The sequence below is a fragment of the Oncorhynchus mykiss genome, chromosome 27 (genome assembly GCF_057628025.1).
Source record: "Oncorhynchus mykiss isolate SJ-2025 chromosome 27, ASM5762802v1, whole genome shotgun sequence".
Lineage (NCBI taxonomy): Eukaryota > Metazoa > Chordata > Actinopteri > Salmoniformes > Salmonidae > Oncorhynchus > Oncorhynchus mykiss.
The window spans coordinates 24642713-24664136 of record NC_143048.1 but is presented as its reverse complement, the minus strand read 5'-3'; the positions used below and the strand labels follow the sequence as shown (position 1 = coordinate 24664136).

At 43.3% G+C, this 21424-nt stretch overlaps 1 protein-coding gene across 4 annotated transcripts; it reads left to right on the top strand.

Moving 5' to 3' along the window:
- The first annotated feature begins 29 nt into the window (after window positions 1-29).
- sytl2b (synaptotagmin-like 2b) lies at window positions 30-21269 on the top strand. Of its 4 annotated transcripts, none has more exons than XM_021588038.3 (19): window positions 30-415; window positions 3606-3856; window positions 6630-6784; window positions 8951-9068; window positions 10291-10357; window positions 10523-10625; window positions 11125-12054; window positions 12201-15203; window positions 16145-16258; window positions 16394-16444; window positions 16676-16770; window positions 16873-16989; window positions 17305-17474; window positions 19026-19128; window positions 19249-19410; window positions 19795-19873; window positions 20071-20179; window positions 20417-20622; window positions 20763-21269. In XM_021588038.3, exons 2-19 carry the CDS (start codon window positions 3756-3758, stop codon window positions 20909-20911), a joined length of 5832 nt encoding a protein of 1943 aa, XP_021443713.3. In that variant the 5' UTR covers window positions 30-415; window positions 3606-3755; the 3' UTR covers window positions 20912-21269. The 4 variants fall into 4 exon arrangements, with proteins under 4 accessions (XP_021443713.3, XP_090079737.1, XP_021443712.3 ...); XM_021588037.3 differs by having other exon boundaries at window positions 346-686; XM_090223611.1 differs by lacking the exon at window positions 16873-16989.
- Window positions 21270-21424: the final 155 nt, after the last annotated feature.

Genomic DNA, 21424 nt, shown 5'->3' with positions numbered 1-21424 from the left:
TTACTTTGTGGGTTGGATCTTGAGGTTAAGAATTTCACAACTGGCAGGGACTATGCCACATGACACGGATAATAAATTAGCACCTTGTTCGTGTTCCTTTTACACAATTGTACATATTTCCATTGGCGCAGTGTAATACGATTACATTAGCATATGTTTAAGATTCCCGTATGAAAATTCAACAACACAATTTTTATTGGACAACTTTATTTTCAATGGTGTTTGCTCTTCTTACACTTAACGTTTCTACAGTATAGGCTGCTATCAATATTGACTGCTGGCATTGAACAGTGACCACTAGTCATAATGGGCACTAAACCCGTTTGAGGGAAGCACACACCTCCCTGAGTCTGACCCACCTACCTCCAGTGGATGTCCGAATTTCTCTACAGACAGAGGTAGTTTCCAAAACAAGGTAAAACATTTTATTTACATTTTTTTGTTTGGCCTATATTTGTCTCTCCAAAAAGTTACAAAGTAAGATATCAATCTATTGTTCTTCAGATTTTAACGTCTGATGAGGAAGAACATGAAGGCGCTGTGAAGCCTTACCCACAATGACTTTTGGGAAACAATAAAACTCAAGTTATTGACATAACACAGACATTTTAATCGCTGTCTATACCCACTGTCCTGAAGGCAACACTTGTGAACGAAAATGATTACGAGCTGCCTCATATCCTAAGGTTAGTAAGAAATTATCATACAAGGAATTTAGACTTCAGAGGCCTGTGTATTAATTCTTATTCTTCATGTGGGCTACTTTTTAGGATGGTGTTTTTCAAGCCAGCATCATGTGCCGGTGCCAATTAAAATATATAAATAAAATGTTATTTTTCTTTCCGAAGCTGATCTTATTGTTTTCCTACATACAACAAATGTAAACTTATTTTAAAGAGGACTACGATACTGCAGCTTTAGGGCTTCTCTTTCTGAGAAGAAGACATGAGTCTATGCAATTTAATTATCCAATTACACTAATTTAGTTATGAGACGGATTAAGCAGGCAAAAACATAACATTGCACAAAACATTTCCATTTTATAGGTTATCGACTGTTCTCTGCTACTATTGTAGGCTACTATAAAAAAAAATGTTTTAAAGCCTATCTCTTTGATTTACTGACAGTTCACACCCACAATATGAAATTTATGAAATGTTTTACATTTAACTATAATGTGAATAGCTAACATCAATGTCGAAATCCATGAGACAGGACAGAACCCAGGTAGCACACATATGAGGCTTCCATACTCATGTATCTTTTTATCTGACAAATGTTTAGCTGTAAGCTTTTTAGCTGTTTGCCCAATATTTATAAGTCATTTTCACTCAGAAGTCTTCACAAGGTTGCTGGGTTTGTATTAAGGCAGTGGACACTACAATATGTTAACAGTTGATAATGGAGGACAAATTATTCATAATTTATATCAGAGTTGACCCTAATCTTATAGAGATTTTTATTGATTGATTTAAGTAAAGTAGGCAACCCATCTAAACTAAGGTAAGTCAACAGAATTTAATTGAGAAGGAAAAAATAAATGTTTGAATTAGGGTTTTCAGCATGGAATTCTGTGGCTGTGTTTACACAGGCAGCCCAATTCTGATAATGTTTTCAATAATTTGACTTTTGACTAATCAGATCAGCTCTGAAAAAGATCTGATGTGAAAAGATCTGATGTGCTTGGTCAGAAGACCAATTAATGGAAAAAATATCAGAATTGGGCTGCCTGTGTGAACGCAGCCTATTCGTCAGATGGTTTACAAAGGAATATGTCCTAATCTATTTGGGGCTTCATTACACCCAGCATAGGTATGGCAAATTATATTCATGCTGATTTCAGCAGACTGTCAACTCAACTTACTCTTTTGTTTCTCAATGACTGTAAATCATGATTACTACCTTATTTCACTCACTGTACGCAATTTATTTAACAAGGCGTTGATCACCCCGGTGTTCAGAAACATCTAAAGCACAGTAATTAAACTCTCCACCCACTGACTGCATCATCAGAGTATTTTGTAGTTGAGATAAAATAATACAGAGTACACTTAGTCCATGTGACCTCAGAGACAAATCACATCAACTTAAATTAATGAGGTTTTATCTAGCATGATTTAATGAATTAGAATGTTTGATCCAACATGATTTTCTGCTCCCAAGTGGCACAGCGGTCTAAGGCACTGCATCTCAGTGCTAGAGGCGTCACTACAGACATCCTGGTTCGAATCCAGGCTGTATCACAACCGGCCATGATTGGGAGTCCCGTAGGGTGGTGCACAATTGGCCCAGCGTCGTCCAGTTTTGGCCAGTGTAGGCTGTCATTGTAAATAAGAATTTGTTCTTATTAACTGACTTGCCTATTTAAATAAAGGTTAAATAAAAAAATATGATTTACCGAATTAGTGTTTGATCCAGCATGATTTACCGAATTAGTGTTTCATCCAGCATGATTTACTGAATTAGTGTTTGATCCAACACGATTTACTGAATTAGTGTTTGTTCCAGCATGATTTACTGAATTAATGTTTGATCCAGCATGATTTACCGAATTAGTGTTTGATCCAACATGATTTACTGAATTAGTGTTTGATCCAGCACGATTTACCGAATTAGTGTTTGATCCAGCATGATTTACTGAATTAGTGTTTGATCCAGCATGATTTACTGAATTACTATTTGATCCAGCATGATTTACTGAATTAGTGTTTGATCCAGCACGATTTACCGAATTAGTGTTTGATCCAGCATGATTTACTGAATTAGTGTTTGATCCAACATGATTTACTGAATTCATGTTTGATCCAGCATGATTTACTGAATTAGTGTTTGATTCAGCATGATTTACCGAATTAGTGTTTGATCCAGCATGATTTACTGAATTAGTGTTTGATCCAGCATGATTTACTGAATTAGTGTTTGATCCAGCACGATTTACTGAATTAGTGTTTGTTCCAGCATGGTTTACCAAATTAATGTTTGATCCAGCATGATTTACCGAATTAGTGTTTGATCCAGCATGATTTAACGAATTAGTGCTTGATCCAACATGATTTACTGAATTAGTGTTTGATCCAGCACGATTTACTGAATTAGTGTTTGATCCAGCACGATTTACTGAATTAGTGTTTGTTCCAGCATGATTTACCGAATTAGTGTTTGATCCAGCATGATTTACTGAATTAGTGTTTGATCCAGCATGATTTACTGAATTAGTGTTTGATCCAGCATTATTTACTGAATTAGTGTTTGATCCAACATGATTTACTGAATTAGTGTTTGATCCAGCATGATTCACTGTTCACTGTTCATTTACAGTCAACATTCTCCATATAGAGCCTAACCTTGACATGAACAGTTTTATCAACCTTACCTAAGGACAAAATATACTATGCTGTAATGTAGCATCAGTTCAAAAGCACCTGCTTGGAAATGTTTTCCCCAAGAGCAAGGCCATGCTATGATCACATACTCAAGCCTTTGGTCATGTGTCTGTTGTTGCTTAGAGGCACTGTTTTACTATGATGAGCAATGTGTGAATTATGGGATGATGAAAACAAAGCCTCCAGGAGCTCACACCTTGAATATTCTTATCAACTCTGCAGGTGCCAGCTACCTGAGCGATGCCTCTGGAGCTCCGAGCTTAGAGACAGACGCTGCCCATCACATCCCATCACGGACTGCCTCAACAGGCCTCAGGGCCCAACTCCAAGCCCTTTCCACATCAGCCCTGGCGAGAGAGAACCTGAGTCACCATGATAGACCTGAGCCATCTGACGGAGGAGGAACAGTCGATGATCATGACTGTGCTGAAGAGAGATGAAGAGCTGAAGAAAGCAGAGGAGGAGAGGATCAAGTGAGTTTGTGATAGCCCTATTCTCACAGCTCTGAACCACGACTGTGTCATTTGTGTATTTCCTAGTTCCCACATATTTTGATAAAACATTTGTGTTGCCCCACTTAGCCTCTCCACCCTCTAGCTAAAATTATAGTTATGTAATCAAATACATGCTTTGTGTATTGCATGTAAATATGCTATATTGTTTTAGATAATGTAATGTATTCAATATTGTTGTATTTTTTAGTGCCTATTCGTTCCCTTTCATTCTATGAGGAGAGTGGTTTCTCTGTCAACCTCCCCCCACCTGTGTGGGAGAGGTTAAAAGGCTGGTGAAGTGATGTTCGTTTGTCTGTAATATAATAACAACTCAGCCAGATATGGACACAGCCTCCACCACAGAGAGGCCTCAATGTGAGATAAGCAATTAGATTGACCCTCCGATTCAACTTTACAGAACCACGTGGGAGAGAAAAATGCAGGCTCAATGGTCTGAAATAGATACCCACAGAGGTAGAACACATATATACACCTCACTGCGTTTAACCATGGAATCCTGAGGCACATCCACTACATAAACAACGTCATGTTGATGTATACTCAGACAGTCTTAGAATTTCTTGTCATGTCATTACACATTCAGACGTGCCAACTAAGGACAACTGGATCTTAAATTAGCTTAGTCTTAAGCCTTCTTGTCAAAGCAGTTCCACAGTGAGAAAAAAGTTGAGAAACAAAGGCCTATTCATTTTGATTCTATAATGGAGTTGGCTAGACAAGTCTATTTCTAACAGTAGAAGACTGGAGACTGACTCTGTATGGTCGACTTGTCTGTGTTCAGCCATGGCCTTAGTGTAAAAGGATTAACACCAATCGTATGTATTAATGTGCTACCCCTCTTTCACATGACCAGGGTTGTTTACCTTCTCTTTTCCACCCCCCCTCTCTTCTTAATCCGCCACACACTCCCTCCTCCCTTTCTGTGGACTACTTTGTCAATCACTTTGAAAAGAAGCTCCTCATTCATTCAGCCTATTGAGTCCACTAGTCTCACTCCCACAGAACTACCCTACGCCTTGAACTCTTTCTCCCCTCTCTCTCAAGATGAAATGCTGTGAGTATTGAGGTCCGGCTGCCCTGCCACCTGCCTCCTCGACCCCATCTCTGGAGAACTTCTCACTTCCCTCATCAACTCACCCTTGACCACTGGCTGCATCCACTCTGACATCAAAATGTCCCAAGTCGTTCCCCCTCCTCAAGAAACCAACACTCGACGACTCTGATGTCAAAAACTACAACTGGTATCACTTCTTTCTTTTCTTTCCAAAACACTTGACCGTGCTGTCTCTGACCAACTCTCGCTATCTCACTCAGAACGATCTTCTTTACTCTAACCAGTCAGGCTTCAAGACGGGTCACTCAACCAGACTAGTCTTCTCTGTGTCACGTAGGCTGTCCGCTCTGCGAAATCTGACTCTCTCTCCTCTGTTCTCATCCCCCTAGATCTATCCGCTGCCTTCAACAACATAAACAATCAGATCCTCCTCTCAAGGATGGGCATCTCAGGCTCTGCACACTTTTGTATTTCATCCTACCTGGCAGCCACTCCTACCAGGTGACATGGAGAGGATCTTTGTCTACACCACGTATCTCTCACTACTAGTTTCCCCCAGGGCTCAGTTCTAGGCCCTCTTCTCTATCTACACCAAGTCACTCGGCTCCATCATATCCTCACAAGGTCTCTCCTATCTTTACTATGCGGATGACACAACTACTTTTTTCCTCTCCCCATTCTGACACCCAGGTGGCTACATGCATCTCTGCGAGCCTGGCAGATATCTCAGCTTGGATGTCAGCCAACCACCTCGAGCTCTTCCTCCTCCCGCTCAAAGACCTCTCTATCACAGTTGACAGCTCCACGGTGTCCCCCTCCCAGAGTGCAAAGAACCTTGGTGTGACCCTGGACAACACCCTGTTGTTCTCTGCAAACATCAAAGCAGTGACTCACTCCTGCAGGTTTTTTATTTTATTTAACTAGGCAAGTCAGTTAAGAACAAATTCTTATTTACAATGACAACCTAGGAGCAGTGGGTTAACTGCCTTGTTCAGGGGCAGAACAACAAATTTGTACCTTGTCAGCTCTAACCACTAGGCTACCTGCCACCCCAAAGAAGAGATACCGGTTGTAGTTTTTGACATCAGAGGAGTCGAGTTGGTAGAAGGTTCATGCTCTACAACGTCCGTAGAGTACGACCTTACCTCCCACAGGAAGTGGCGCAGGTCCTAATCCTGGCACTTGTAATTTCCCGTCTGGACTACTGTAACTCGAGGTTGACTGGGCTCCCCACTTGTGCCATCAAACCCCTGCAACTTATCCAGAATTCTCCACCCCTACAGGATGGCAGCTCTCACTCATCCCAGTCAAACTCTTCTCTGTCCTGGCACCCCAATGGTGGGACCAGCTTCCTCCTGAAGCTAGGACAGCAGAGTCCCTTAAATAAGTGTTTTCTCCTCAAAAAGAATGTGAACTATTTAGCACAAGCGCTGCATTGTGTTCCATTGGGTTAGATTGTTAACTCATGTGGTGGTAAATGTACCTTTCCCGTCAACGTTTAGCCTATAGTGTGTCTCTCAACCAGAATAAATCAATGGCATTACCTAAAGGTAATTATTCAGAATCACATCCTTGACTGAACTGTGTTCCACCTTTTGTGCTTATGTAATGTGTTTAATGGGTAACTGTACCGTACCCTGTATACTGTGATGTACCTGGGTGTGTTTTTCCCATCAGGCAGCTGCAGAAAACCAGTGCCCCAGTGAACAGCAGGCTCAAGTACCTGACAGGGGAGTGGTTTTACGAGGCCAAGTCTCTGAGACACCGGGAAAAGATTCATGGCTCCGAAGTAATCCTGGCCTCCATGAAGCAGAGGAAAGCAGGTTCTTTAGGTGGGTCAAAAACACTGTTCAAACACTAATTGAGCGCTGCATACAGTAAGTCATTCTCATGCAAGATAAGTATGTGTGCAGTTCAAACATACTGCAGTATAATGAAAAAGCCATACATCAGAGTAAAACATATATATATATATATTTTTTTTATGTAATTATTATATATATATATTTTTTTTTACCAGGTAGGCCAGTTGATAAGTTCTCATTTACAACTGTGACCTGGCCAAGATAAAGCAAAGCAGTACAAGAAAAACAACAACACAGAGTTACACATAAACAAACGTACAGTCAATAACCCAAAATAAAATAAAAATAGAAAGATCTATGTACAGTGTATACAAATGTAGAAGAGTAGGGTGGTAGGCAATAAATAGGCTATAGAGGTGAAATAATTACAATTGAGCATTAATACTGGAGTGATATATGTGCAGATGATGATGTGCAAGTAGAGATACTGGGGTGCAAGAGGGTAAGTAATAATATGGGGATGAGGTGTACTATTTACAGACTAGCTGTGTACAGGTACAGTGATTGGTAAGCTGCTCTGACAGCTGATGCTTAAAGGGAGATATTTATATACTTTAGATTGCCTCGCCTGGTTTACCAACTACTTCTCTGATAGAGTTCAGTGTGTCAAATCGGAGGGCCTGTTGTCTGGACCTCTGACAGTCTCTATGGGTGTGCCACAGGGTTCAATTCTCGGGCCGACTCTCTTTTCTGTATACATCAATGATGTTGCTCTTGCTGCTGGTGATTCTCTGATCCACCTCTACGCAGACGACACCATTCTGTATACTTCTGGCCCCTCCTTGGACACTGTGTTAACTAACCTCCAGATGAGCTTCAATGCCATACAACTCTCCTTCCGTGGCCTCCAACTGCTCTTAAACGCAAGTAAAACTAAATGCATGCTTTTCAATCGATCGCTGCCCGCACCTGCTTGCCCGTGCAGCATCACTACTCTGGACGGCTCTGACTTAGAATACGTGGACAACTACAAATACCTGGGTGTCTGGTTAGACTGTAAACTCTCCTTCCAGAGTCACATTAAGCATCTCCAATCCAAAATTAAATCTAGAATCTGCATCCTATATCGCAACAAAGCATCCTTCACTCATGCTGCTAAACATACCCTCGTAAAACTGACCATCCTACCGATCATCGACTTCGGTGATGTCATCTATAAAATAGCCTCCAACACTCTACTCAACAAACTGGAAGCAGTCTATCACAGTGCCATCCGTTTTGTCACCAAAGCCCCATACACTACCCACCATTGCGACCTGTACGCTCTCGTTGGTTGGCCCTCGCTTCATACTCGTCGCCAAACCCACTGGCTACAGGTTATCTACAAGTCTCTGCTAGGTAAAGCCCCGCCTTATCTCAGCTCACTGGTCACCATAGCAGCACCCACTCGTAGCACGCGCTCTAGCAGGTATATCTCACTGGTCACCCCCAAAGCCAATTCCTCCTTTGGTTGTCTTTCCTTCCAGTTCTCTGCTGCCCATGACTGGAACGAATTGCAAAAATCTCTGAAGCTGGAGACTCACATCTCCCTCACTAGCTTTAAGCACCAGCTGTCGGAGCATACAGCTGTACATAGCCTATCTGTAAACAGCCCATCTATCTACCTACCTCATCCCCATACTGGAATGTATTTATTTATTTTGCTCCTTTGCACCCCAGTATCTCTACCTGCACATTCATCTTCTGCCCATCTACCATTCCAGTGTTTAATTGCTATATTGTAATTACTTCGCCACCATGGCCTATTTATTTCCTTAACTTACCTCATTTGCACTCACTGTATATAGACTTTTTGTTTTCTTTTGTTCTACTGTATTATTGACTGTATGTTTTGTTTATTGCATGTGTAACTCTGTGTTGTTGTATGTGTCGAATTGCTACGCATTATCTTGGCTAGGTGGCAGTTGCAAATGAGAACTTGTTCTCAACTAGCCTACTTGGTTAAATAAAGGTGAAATAAAAATAAATTAAAAAGTGCTGAATGTTGTATTAATATGTCAAGTTTATGCTATCGGGTTTGTACGGTATGTTCAGATCATCAGCAGGGTTATTGAGTTTATAGAGAGTATACTGTAAGCACTTACTGTATTCCCTGTCTGTCAGTCTTTATCTGTATGTCTGTCTGTCCTGCAGATGGGTTTCTTTCCAGACCCAGAGCAGTCAGCGGTAAAGTCTCAGACATCACCCCCCCTCCAAAACCTGCCAGGCTCCTGGAGGCACCAACACAGCCAACACAGCCCCAGAAGAACAGGTGATCCACTGCTCCACTGCACTCCTCGTCCCACCCCTCCATCCTCCGTCCTAACCCATCCCTCTCTCTGCTGTACCCCATTACTCTACCCAGTCTCAGAACCATGCCTTGAGGCTAGGTCAGTATAGTAGTTCAGCATGAGTGATCAATCATAGCGCTTGCCTGCACAGAGTGAGTCCTGTGGTGTGTGTGTGTGTGTGTGTGTGTGTGTGTGTGTGTGTGTGCGCGCGTGTGCACGCGCAGGGATGCACGTGTGTGTGTCTTAGGTGTGACTCAATCTCAATTTGAGTCAACATAGGTGGTGCTCACGCTTACATGGAATCTATCTGCTCTGTTATATTTACAGGATGTGGTCTCACGAGGCTAGGAGTCAGTCAGTATGGGAATGCTACGAAAAGTTATTATTTTGAGAAGCAAGTAATTCAACTAGAGAGGCCTGTAACTTTATGTGTGGCTGTTAATGTACAGGTAACGTGCCTGTATTATTCTCTGCCCAGTCACTTGTATTATAACTTACATCACTTCCTAAAGTAAATACAAAGTGAAGCTTTCTATAAGTCTTGTAGTGAAGCTTGGTGTGTTTGGCATGCTGTGCATGAGGTCATATGGGCTGTGTTGACCTCCCTGACTCCCAGTGGGCAGCAGCCAGATCTCTAGGTGAGTCGACTCTTCCACAGCTCTGCCTCCCTTTGATGTCACAATGAATCACATGTGAGCAGGCATCAGTTATGCAGGAGGCTTGTTCACTGAACAGCCGGTCACAGAGGTGCTCAGGAATTGAATGAGGAAGTGCAGATACTAAGCCCTTTCCTTACAAGGCCACAGTGTAACAGTGGTCTCCAATGTCCATCTGATTTGACATCCAGTACAGTGTATCTGGGCTCCCGAGTGGCACAGCGGTCTAAGGTACTGCATCACAGTGCTAGAGCCGTCACTACAGACCCTGGTTTGATACCGGGCTGTATCACAACCGGACGTAATCGGGAGTCCCATAGGGCGGCGCACAATTGGCCCAGCGCTGTCCGGGTTAGGAGAGGGTTTGGCTGGGGTAGGCTGTCATTGTAAATAATAATTTGTTCTTAACTGACTTGCCTACTTAAATAAAAGTTAATTAAAAACTTTAAAAAAATGTTTTATCCTGGTGCTCTGAGGGCTACTCATCTATAGTATAAACCCCAATTCCTATTATATTCTGATAGTGATCATTCTGTCTCCTTTGCAGCAAAAGCCTCAATGTATCAGATGCAGAGAAAGAGAGAATGAATTCAGTTGTGCAGTCCCCGGGAAGGGTAGGTGAGATTTCATTTGCAGAGAATATATGTGAAGCATGAACAGAATAAACAAACAAAGTATTTTCATGCTGTTCAGATTTTTTTCTGTTGTTCCAATCATCATATCACAGTATGACTTTTAGAGTATTGTGAAATATATATTTTCTTCTCTTCTCATTCCAGCCAAGGCACAATCCTTTCAATCGAGCATCCCTTATTCTAGAGGTAGAGAAGACAGAAAAACAGTCCAATGGAAATCAAGAGACAGAGAAAGCATCTGAAGCAGGTTAGAGTGCAGTGCATATACCTTTTTACACAATCAAGCATTATGGTACATTGAAGAATAGGAGGTTGAGTCAAATTGAATAACATGATCTTTCAGGATAGTGTGAGAACAATTTTTGGCCCGGTTCACAATAGTGCTTTACAGATGTAGGATCTTAATTTGATCATAATTTTTTTGCTGAGAATGTTCCTGCACTGCAGATGAGCTTCGTAATTTTGCATAAATTCACAAAAAACAGATGGCTATATTAACAGTATTGCAGTTTTCATTTAGCCTACTTTTAGCTAGTTAATAGCATAATCATGACCAAGCAACATTATGGACTAAACGTTCAAATCCTGTTGCTGCTGGATTATTTTTGATGTGGCAATATAGGTAAAATTAAGATCATACATCTGGAGTAAGGTGATACTGATGCCAACCAGGCCTCTGACATGGAAATAATTTATCACAGTATCACATCTCCTCATGTTCCACCATTGTGTTCTCACACACACAGAGCCCTTATCTCCCCTGATCATTCTCATGACAGCAGACTCCACCAGTCACAACTCAGCAGGCTCTGCCACCTCCGAGGGGTCCTCTCTAGGATTCAGGCCTGTGCCCAAGAAAATAACCATCCTCTCCCGGCACTCGCAGAGCTCTCTCACGGGCAGTGATATCTCCATTCCTGGGCTGCAGGGTCATCCAGCTGGGTCAAAGGTCATCGCCCCTGCCTCTCAGGGAAGTCTCCAACATGGCTCCAGCTGTGGCTCAAACCAGTCTAGCCAGGGGGCTTTGGACGTTCAGTCACAGAAAATGTATCCAACTCCCATCTCTGAGTTACAGAACAATGTTACTCCAGTATCTCCCTCCAGTCAACAACCGAACACTTTGAGTCACCACTCCCACAAGCCACTGAAGCCTTTAACCCTAGTCTTCGCCAATACTGATTTTGAGAGAGCGAAAGAGGCCCATGAAAGAGAGAGGAGAGCAGAGCCCTCAGATAACTCACTTGTCAGACACCTAGTGAGAACCCCCTCTCATCTTAGGGAAACTGAGAGTTCCAAAGTTCCATTGAGGCCCTTGAGTGAGCCAAAGCCTCTCAGGCTGTTGAACCTTAGACCAGCCACACACTCTGATAATGACAGACACACAGATACATCCTACACAGGTCATCAGAAGAGTGAAGGTAGCGATGGTCTCATCCAGAGAGAGTTTGTCAGTGAGGGTCCTCCTCAGGGCAGAGAGAGGTCTGATGGTCCATTTTCAAAACCTCTGTCCATACCACTCTCTCCGAGCTCAGAACTAACAGCCCCTACTCACCACCAGCCTTCACAGTATGCAGCCTTTCAACTCATTGAGATGCAGGACAAGGAGGTGATAAGAACCTGCAATGTGGACACCTCAATCAGACAGGAGGACCCTAGTCTGCCTCCAACCACTGTGGGTAAGTCCAAAGACAGAAAGTGAAAATTCATGGAGCCCACACTACAATTTAAAACCAGTGTGAAGATGAATTCAAATTCATTAAAGTTCTTGGCCCAAGGGTATTGTTATACTGTTGAAATGTCTAATCTTTTTTTTTTTCTTCAGATCAATGGAAACATCCTGATCTCCATAACTCTGGGGATAAGCCTGATAAGCATGTTCATAAAAAAACAGTAAACCACAAACCTGCCTCTAAATCAGCCCCTCGTAGTCCCCAGCCCACAGCGGAGCAGGGCGACTCCATTTCTAAAGTCTTAGAGTGGTTCAGCCGCAGCACAGACAGCAACGACTGGCTGAAGACTGAGAGCGATCAACCAGACATGGAGGAAGACGTGATTAGCTCTGTGAAAACAGATACAGATGACCGGCCTACCTTTGAGAGCAGGTCTCAGCAGACGGAGAGGAAAGCTCCTGAGGGGAAGAGAAAGCTCCTACATGTTGACCCCAGCCTGGATATGCAAAGTATTGGAGGAGGAGTGTCAGTGTGTTTAACACCAGAGGTAAAGGATGGCTCTCAGTCGGAATCCTCTATGGATCAACCTACGGACCAGTCACCTTTGAATACATTAAGATCATACCAGCTCAAGTCTGAGGGGCTGAGAGCAGCATATTGGAAGGAGATCAAGCAAGTGATGTTAGATAGAGAAGAGGATGTGATAGATAGGCAAGAGAATGTGAAGAAGGTCAGTGGCCCTCCAGCCAAGGCTGTTGGACCACAGGTCACAACACAAGAAGTCAAACAGAAAGAGGTCCAAGATGAAAATCAACCACCCAAAATGACCCACCTGAAGTCCTTCTGGGAGAAGGGCAACACTGGGCCCAAGATACTCATCAGTAGATCAATCATTGACAAAAGACAGAAACCAATGGAGAAAGAAAAAGAGAGAGCACTAGCAGAGAAGTCTCATAGAACTATTTCTGTCCCAGAGTCAAACGGTGTGGAGGGGTCTTTGAGGAAGAATCTCAGGGATGAAAAAGGAGATGAACAGTTAAACCTAGATACTCAACAAAGCACTGCTAGTCGAGATATGAGAAGTGTTCAGCCGAGTGTTAGCCCTTACAAACAGGAGGTATACAGACCCCAAAATAGTGTTGTTATTGCTCCCTCTATAGAGATACGTACACTGCCAACCTGGGATGATAGCTACATTCATGGGGCTCAAAGTGAGGAGGACAATTTGACTTTAACAGAAGAAGATCTCAGAAGATCCCCAATGACAGTAGACAGAAGAAGCTCACAGGCAGAAATACTCTATCTAAGTAGACTCCATCCTCAGCCTGACACGCTGTCCCAGTCCAGACTCAGCCCAGAACATCAGAGATTCTCCCCATCAACACTCAGTCCTCAGCCTGAATTGCTCATCCAGCCCACAGTCAACCCCCAGCCTGTGACGCTCTCACCTGCCATACCAAAACCCCAACCTGAAATGCCATCCAGGGCCGGGTCCAAGCCCAGTCCCAGCCCACTGCCTGAACTACTCTCCCAGCCTACAAACAGCCTAGACTCTGAGAAGTTTAGACACAAGGCTGGAAAAGAAAGTGAACAGTTTTCCCCCAAAACTCAGCAAAGCAATGTCAATGTACAGTCAAGTGTGTCCACTAAAAAACAAGACCACACCATTAAAGATCAAGGAAATAGCCCACACACCCTGAAACAGGTTCCCCCTCAACAGGACAGCAAAGCAGACCGTATAAAGCAGCTCAAGTCCTTCTGGGAGCAGGAGAAGAACAGGCCTATATTTTACACGGGTAAATCAAAAGAAGCAGGGGACGCCAGCGTGACTCAAATTCCATCGGCCATAGAAAAGCTGAATAAAAGGTACACCAAGTCTGAGTTTGACCTGAGGTCAATCTGCAATGAATCTGACGGCGACCATGAAGGGGATTCCAACCTTTCCTCTGACAGAAAAATACAGAATTTCACAGTCTTCACGATGGATCAGAGACTGGAGAAGTCGTCCCCAAGCCTCGGAGCAAAACGCTCACAGTTTAAGAATCTCTGCAACTTCTGGGGTGAGGCCACTTCGAATAACAGAGGGCCGATCTCTTCTGACGAACTCAAAAGCCCCAAAAATAAGGAGCCAATGGATGCCCAGAACTCAATACTGGAGTTAAAGCAATGTGTTGACCCTGAATCTGCCCCCAGCCAGCCACAAAAGGTCAGTGCTACACTACCTTTGGATGAGAGCCAGCTCAAGAAAACATCTTCACCTTCTTCACCATCTTCTCCATCTCCCCTGCCATCTTTTGTCAGGGGGAACAAAGACAGAGAGCACCAGTCAAGGTCTAAATCGATTGGACTGGGTTCAGGAGCTATGATTGACACTAAAGAGCACCAGTCAAAGTCTAGATCAGTTGAGGTGGGATCAGGAGCTATGATTGACACTAAACCCAACTTCCCACCTCAAATCACCATAGAGTCAGAGCAGCAAAGAGCCCCTGGTGTCCCCCAGGTAACAAGGGACTCAGAACGGGACTTCACCAAAGATAAAAAGGCCCCGAAGCCCCAAAGCACCTCAGGAAAGGAATCTCGGTCTCATAAAGCTAGAAAAGACAGTTTTGGAAACTCAAGTGGAAGTGGACGTGCAAGTTCCCTTCGGCGCGCCACCAGTATGTACACATTAGACATGAATGAGGAACAGGCCCAAACTTCTATGTTGTACCCTAAAAAGACACTGGATATTAGTCATGTCCAGCCCAAGAGTATACGACAGAGTGGTGACAAGCACGCTCCTCCTGGTCCAAGGAGGTCCTCAAAATCATTGGACGAGTCTGAATCTCTGACCCCTCGCACTCGGGTCTTTGTTCCCAAAGACTACCCCTATTACCTGGAGTTTTCAGAGACCAGCGTCCACACTGCTCTGGCCCCGGCAGCAGGCCCGCCTGGGGCTGAACTTGACCTGAGTGGTGGGCTTGTCAGATCCAGCACCCTAGTGGACTCAGAGGAGCGCTACAGTAGGAGGAGCAGCAAGATAACCCAGCGGCCCCTGGCCCTCTGGTCAAACCAGGGCAGCACTGACACTGGACGGGAGTCATCATTAAGTGCATCTGAAATAGCATCGAGTAGCGCGTCTGAAACTTGGTCCAACTCCAGGACCAGTTCAAACCGTAAGTTTTGATGATCAATACGGTAGCGCCCTGTTGTTTTAGTACAAGTGTTATGTGACCTGTGATATATCATGAAAACATATAATAGTTATTTGTTTATCTGGGTTCCCTGTGGAGTAATCTTCTGATAGATGTTTTTCTAGATCAGGCAGCATCCAGGATGCAGTGTCCTGTCTGTTTCATTGTAAATAGAGTGTGTGCAGTGAATCAGCTGCCTGTGTTTCATTTGTGGGTTGGACGATACTCTTTTGTAACTTTATTGACACCACATAGTGCTCTGATAGAGCCAGCAACTAAGTAGCCAAGTTTAGCTTTGTTTGAGTTAGGCATTCCTCTCCAGGATACATTCCGGAGTTTACTTTTATGAGTAATGATATAATATAGCCAGTAAAAAAAATATTTTCTACAACTTCAAACATATTTCTCTCTTCCAACTTAACTCTAGAGACACTTTGGCTATCTGTAAACAACAGACTACATACACTGAGTGTACAAAACATTATGAACACTTGGTCTTTCCATGACATAGACTGACCAGGTGAATCCAGTTGAAATCTATGATCCCTTATTGATGTCACTTGTTAAATCCACTTCAATCAGTGTAGATGAAGGTGACGAGGCAGGATAAAGAAGGATGTTTAAGCCGTGGGACAATTTTGACATGAATTGTGTTTGTGTGCCATTCGGAGGGTGAATGGCACTTTCGTAGAGTCCATGCCCCAACAAATTGAGGCTGTTCGGATGGTAAAAGGGGGGAGGGGGCAGGAGGGGTTGCAACTCAATATTAGGAAGGTGCTCTTAATGTTTTATATGCTCCTTGTAAATGATCAGTGTAAAGAGGCCACATGTAATGTTTTTTTAACATGTCTATGTGTGGTCTTTGTTGAAGGCATCTACATGTACAGTATGAGCAACTATTTCTCTAATGTCTGATGTTTTAGGTGAAAATAATGATGAGGATCAAGACCCTATACAGAAGGCATTGAAAAGAGCTCAGGCCCGCTCACAAAATCTGGCCAAAAGTCTTGAGGATATCACAGCATCCATGCCACCACGTGAGAAATGTCCCTTGTCTCCTCAACCACTATACCAGCATTATAGTGGTGCTGTCAGGTTGGCCCATATACCAGAATTAGTGCATGTTGGGATGAAAATGTAATGTTGTCTATGTTTTACATAATTCCCAACAGGACAAGAAAGAAGACTGGCTCCCCTTGATGTCCTCAGGCAAAGCAGTGATGGTTAAGAATTGTTTTATACCTTTCTTGGAAATGTAATTAGCCTTTGGGTCGATATTGGGTTAGACAGTTTATACCAAATATAATATAGAATACAGGCTTTTTATTCTGTGTTGTAGAATGCTAGCATTGCTGGGTAATTCAATAGCTACAGTAAGTGATCTGTAATAAGGTTATGAGAGTATTATGGAACCTTTAGCCTCTCATCCTTCTCTCTGTTCTGTCCTCCCTCAGCATCCACCATCCCCTCTCCCTCCTCATCCCTCTACTCTGACCCTGAACATTTGAAGAAGATGAGCAAGTCTGTTCCCTCGTTCCTGCAGAACGAGGTAAAGCCACAACATCTTTATTCCATGCGAGCTCTTTAGGTCAAAGAACACTGTATGTCTGTATGTGCACTGGGCATTCTAGCGATGGTGTCTGTATTCTAGAGTGATTGCAGAGAAACTGACTCCGCCTCTGAAGACAGTTACCATGGAGGCAGGCAGAAGACAGGCAGATCTATGACTAACCTCAGCAGCTCCTCTGGCATGGCATCTGTGTCCTCTGTATGTTCACTTCACGCATGCTCTGCTAACACGCAACCACTGTTCACATTCAAAGCACGCACATGTTCTGCCTAACCAAACTTAGCTGGCATTTTTTATTGGCAACTATCATGATTATACAATATCAACAGTCTTATTAAATCTCTTAATTGTCCCATTAACCACACATTTTATAGTTTTTCACATCATGATTTTAATGAGAACTGCCTGAAATGCTAAGGTTTTATGTAAACTGTTTAGAAGGTTTTAACTGTGTGTGTGTGTGTGTGTGTGTGTGTGTGTGTTTGTGTGTGTGTGTGTGTGTATGTATGTTAGCTGAGTGGCAGTGTGATGACCATGTACAGTGGGGACTATGGAGGTGTGGAGGTGCAGGGGAACATCCAGTTCTCCATCAACTACGTTCAGAAGCTCAGGGAGTTACACATCTTCGTGGCTCAATGCCGAGACCTGGCCGCCGTCGACCCTAAGAGGGGCCGCTCTGACCCGTGAGTACAGTGGCAACTATTATACGAGGCCCCTTCCCCTGTTTTCAGGACCCTGTCTTTCAAAGATAATTCGTAAAAATCAAATTAATTTCACAGATCTTCATTGTAAAGGGTTTAAACACTGTTTCCCATGCTTGTTCAATGAACCATAAACAATTAATGAACATGCACCTGTGGAACGGTCGTTAAGACACTAACAGCTTACAGATGGTAGGCAATTAAGGTCACAGTTATGAAAACTTAGGACACTAAAGAGGCCTTTCAACTGATTCTGAAAAATACCAAAAGAAAGATGCCCAGGGTCCCTGCCCATTTGCGTGAACGTGCCTTAGGCATGCTGCAAGGAGGCATGAGGACTGCAAATGTGGCCAGGGCAATAAATTGCAATGTCCGTAATGTGAGACGCCTAAGACAGAGCTACAGTCGCAGTGGCAGACCACGTGAAACAACACCTGCACAGGATTGGTACATCTGAACATCATACCTGTGGGACAGGTACAGGATGGCAACAACAACTGCCCAAGTTACACCAGGAACGCACAATCCCTCCATCAGTGCTCAGACTGTCCGTAATAGGCTGAGAGAGGCTGGATGGAGGGGTTGTATGCCTGTAAGGTAGGTCCTCACCAGACATCACCGGCAACAACGTCGCCTATGGGCACAAACCCACCGTCGCTGGACCAGACAGGACTGGCAAAAAAGTGCTCTTCACTGACGAGTCACAGTTTTGTCTCACCGAGGGTGATGGTCGGATTTGCATTTATCGTCGAAGGAATGAGCGTTACACAGAGGCCTATACTCTGGAGCGGGATCGATTTGGAGGTGGAGGGTCACAGCATCATCAGACTGAGCTTGTTGTCATTGCAAGCAATCTCAATGCTGTGCGTTACGGGGAAGACATCCTCCTCCCTCATGTGGTACCCTTCCTGCAGGCTCATCCTGACATTACCCTCCAGCATGACAGTGCCACCAGCCATACTGCTGATTCTGTGGTGATTTCCTGCAAGACAGGAATGTGTTCTGCCATGGCCAGCGAAGAGCCCGGATCTCAATCCCATTGAGCACGTCTGGGACCTGTTGGATCGGAGGGTGAGGACTAGGGCCATTCCCCCCAGAAATGACTGGGGACTTGCAGGTGCCTTGGTGGAAGAGTGGGGTAACATCTCATAGCAAGAACTGGCAAATCTGGTGCAGTCCATTAGGAGGAGATGCACTGCAGTACTTAATACAGCTGGTGGCCACACCAAATACTGACTGTTACTTTTTATTTTGACCCCCCCTTTGTTCAGGGACACATTATTCAATTTCCGTTAGTCACATGTCTGTGGAACTTGTTCAGTTTATGTCTCAGTTGTTGAATCTTGTTATGCTCATACAAATATTTACACATGTTAAGTTTGCTGAAAATAAACTCCGTTGACAGTGAGAGGGCGTTTATTTTTTTGCTGAGTTTATATAGCCTTGCTTTCTTATTTACTCCTCCATGATTGATTGGACACTGCTGAAATACATGGTGCTTTGTGTGTATGAGTCTTGTGTTTCTTGTTGTAGGTATGTTAAAAGTTACTTGGTACCTGACAAAGCCAACATAGGGAAGAGGAAAACGTCTGTGAAGAAGAAGACTCTCAACCCCATTTTCAACGAGCTCCTCAGAGTACGAGAGTTTCTAAAAACTATATATAATTTAAGTTGAATAGAGAAATGTATCATTACATGTACATCAGGTCTGACATAAAGTGCTTTTAACAAAAAGTATTTCCTGTTCCTTTGTCAGTATCGGCTTCGTATGGAGCACCTCCGAACTCAGACCCTTATTCTCTCTGTCTGGCACCACGACACCTTTGGCAGGAACAGTTTTCTGGGTGAGGTGGATGTGGACCTGTCCAAATGGGACTTTGACCACACCCAGATGAACTACTTAGCTCTGAAATCCAGGGTGAGACAACATCACACCTGCTTTGTCTGTGTAATGGTCTCAGTACTGTGCCAAAACATTCATCCAAGACTGAAATCCATCTCTATGCTTTTGCTATTTATTTAAATGGCTGTGCCTGTTAGCATTGTGTGACATGACATGCTGTGCATGTTAGCATTGTTGGCCGTCATTGTAAATAATAATTTGTTCTTAACTGACTTGCCTAATTAAATAAAGGTTAAATAAAATAAAATAGAATTGTGTGACATGACATGCTATACACAGTGGGTTGTGGAAGTGTGAGTGTAGTTTGGAGTGTGTCCAGTAAGGTGGTGGTGCTATTTAGTAAATTAGGGTGTTCTCACTGTACTCTCTGTGCTGGCGGTCTCTGCCTGGTCTCCTCAGCCCACCTCCAGTCTGCAGCCTTCAGATTACAGAGGGGAGATGAAACTGGCCATACGCTTCCTGCCTCAAGTCTCCCACAGTAAGAGTCTGCACGCCTGACATGTCTTAACCATCACCAGTGTCTATAAGCAATTTATTAAATAGAAAAGGTATATTTTATGAAGAAAATGTGTTGCTTTCGGTAACTAGTTACCATACAGTCAAATATCAATTTTGTGCAACAGAAAGATACAGTGTACACAAGTTCACTGAATCATGCTTGATTATAACCACTAGGCCCAGGAAAGGATCCCCCCTCTAACAAAGGTGAGGTTCATATTTGGATGAAAGACTGCAAGAACCTTCCCCTCATCAGAGGGGCCACCATCAACCCATATGTCAAGTGGTACGTACAGCACATGCCATAAATAATATCAACATTTGAAATGTATGAATTGCTCAATATGATCAAGGACAACTACAGCATCTGGGGAGAACAGAAAATGTGGAGGCCTATCATTAGACATATCAATTAGCCCCAATTTCCAGCCTTTCACATTTACTTTGCTCGTGATAGTTGTAGGTATATGTAATATTTCTGAAACAATTGCCTGACTTGTGAGACTGCCTGACTCCTCTGTAGCTTTGTGCTCCCGGACACGAGCAGAAAGAGTCGACAGAAAACTCGGGTGCTGAGGAGGACGGTGGAGCCGGTGTTTAACCACACCATGGTGTACGATGGCTTCAGACAGGAGGACCTGAAGGAGGCCTGCGTGGAGCTGACTGTGTGGGACCGTGACAAGCTGGCCAGTAACCTCCTAGGGGGTCTAAGACTGGGGCCTGGCACAGGTACTAATGGACTATTCTATTCTATTATATGATTTTATTTTATATTCTAGATTTCTCCACAGAAACACAGGTTCTGTACATTCATTTTATTCAATTGACTTCATTGGCTAAGCCTAGGTTCTCTCCATCTCACCCTACAGGCAGAAGTTATGGGGCGTTGGTGAATTGGATGGACTCGAATGCTGACGAGGTAGCTCTATGGGAACGAATGATGACCTCTCCAAATGAATGGGTGGAGGATGTACTGCCACTAAGAATGCTAACCACAGCAAAGACTGTGCTGAAATGAGAACGACTGAGAGAAAGTCTTCAACCTGCCACAGTTCAAATAACGTTGTTGCGTTTTATGTTATATACTGTACATGTGATGTGTAATCTAGAATAATCAGACATTTTATATTGAAATATATAGGAATGAAGAAGCTTTTGTAAAAATCTGCTGAACAAGTTGATCAAATGTTATATTAATGATAATCATACAACCCAAATATGATTATTATCAGTCAAAACACACTTATTTTCTGTGTTTAATTCTCAATCACAACAAGTTTACTCACTCCATTATTTATATTTGATATGACAATTTTCCATGACATGAATGTTCATCCTAACATTAACCACAATTAAAGAATGTGCAATGATGAGTATTCAAAGTTTTGATTAGTGTCCAGAAGAAGTGAAGAGTTTTAGTAGATCCGTGGTCTGTGTGTGACGTTGATGAACAGTCTACTCTGTACCCATCTCTTCAAACATCGCTGCCTGTATAATGGCCCTCACATGTGACTTTGTACTTGATGTGCCA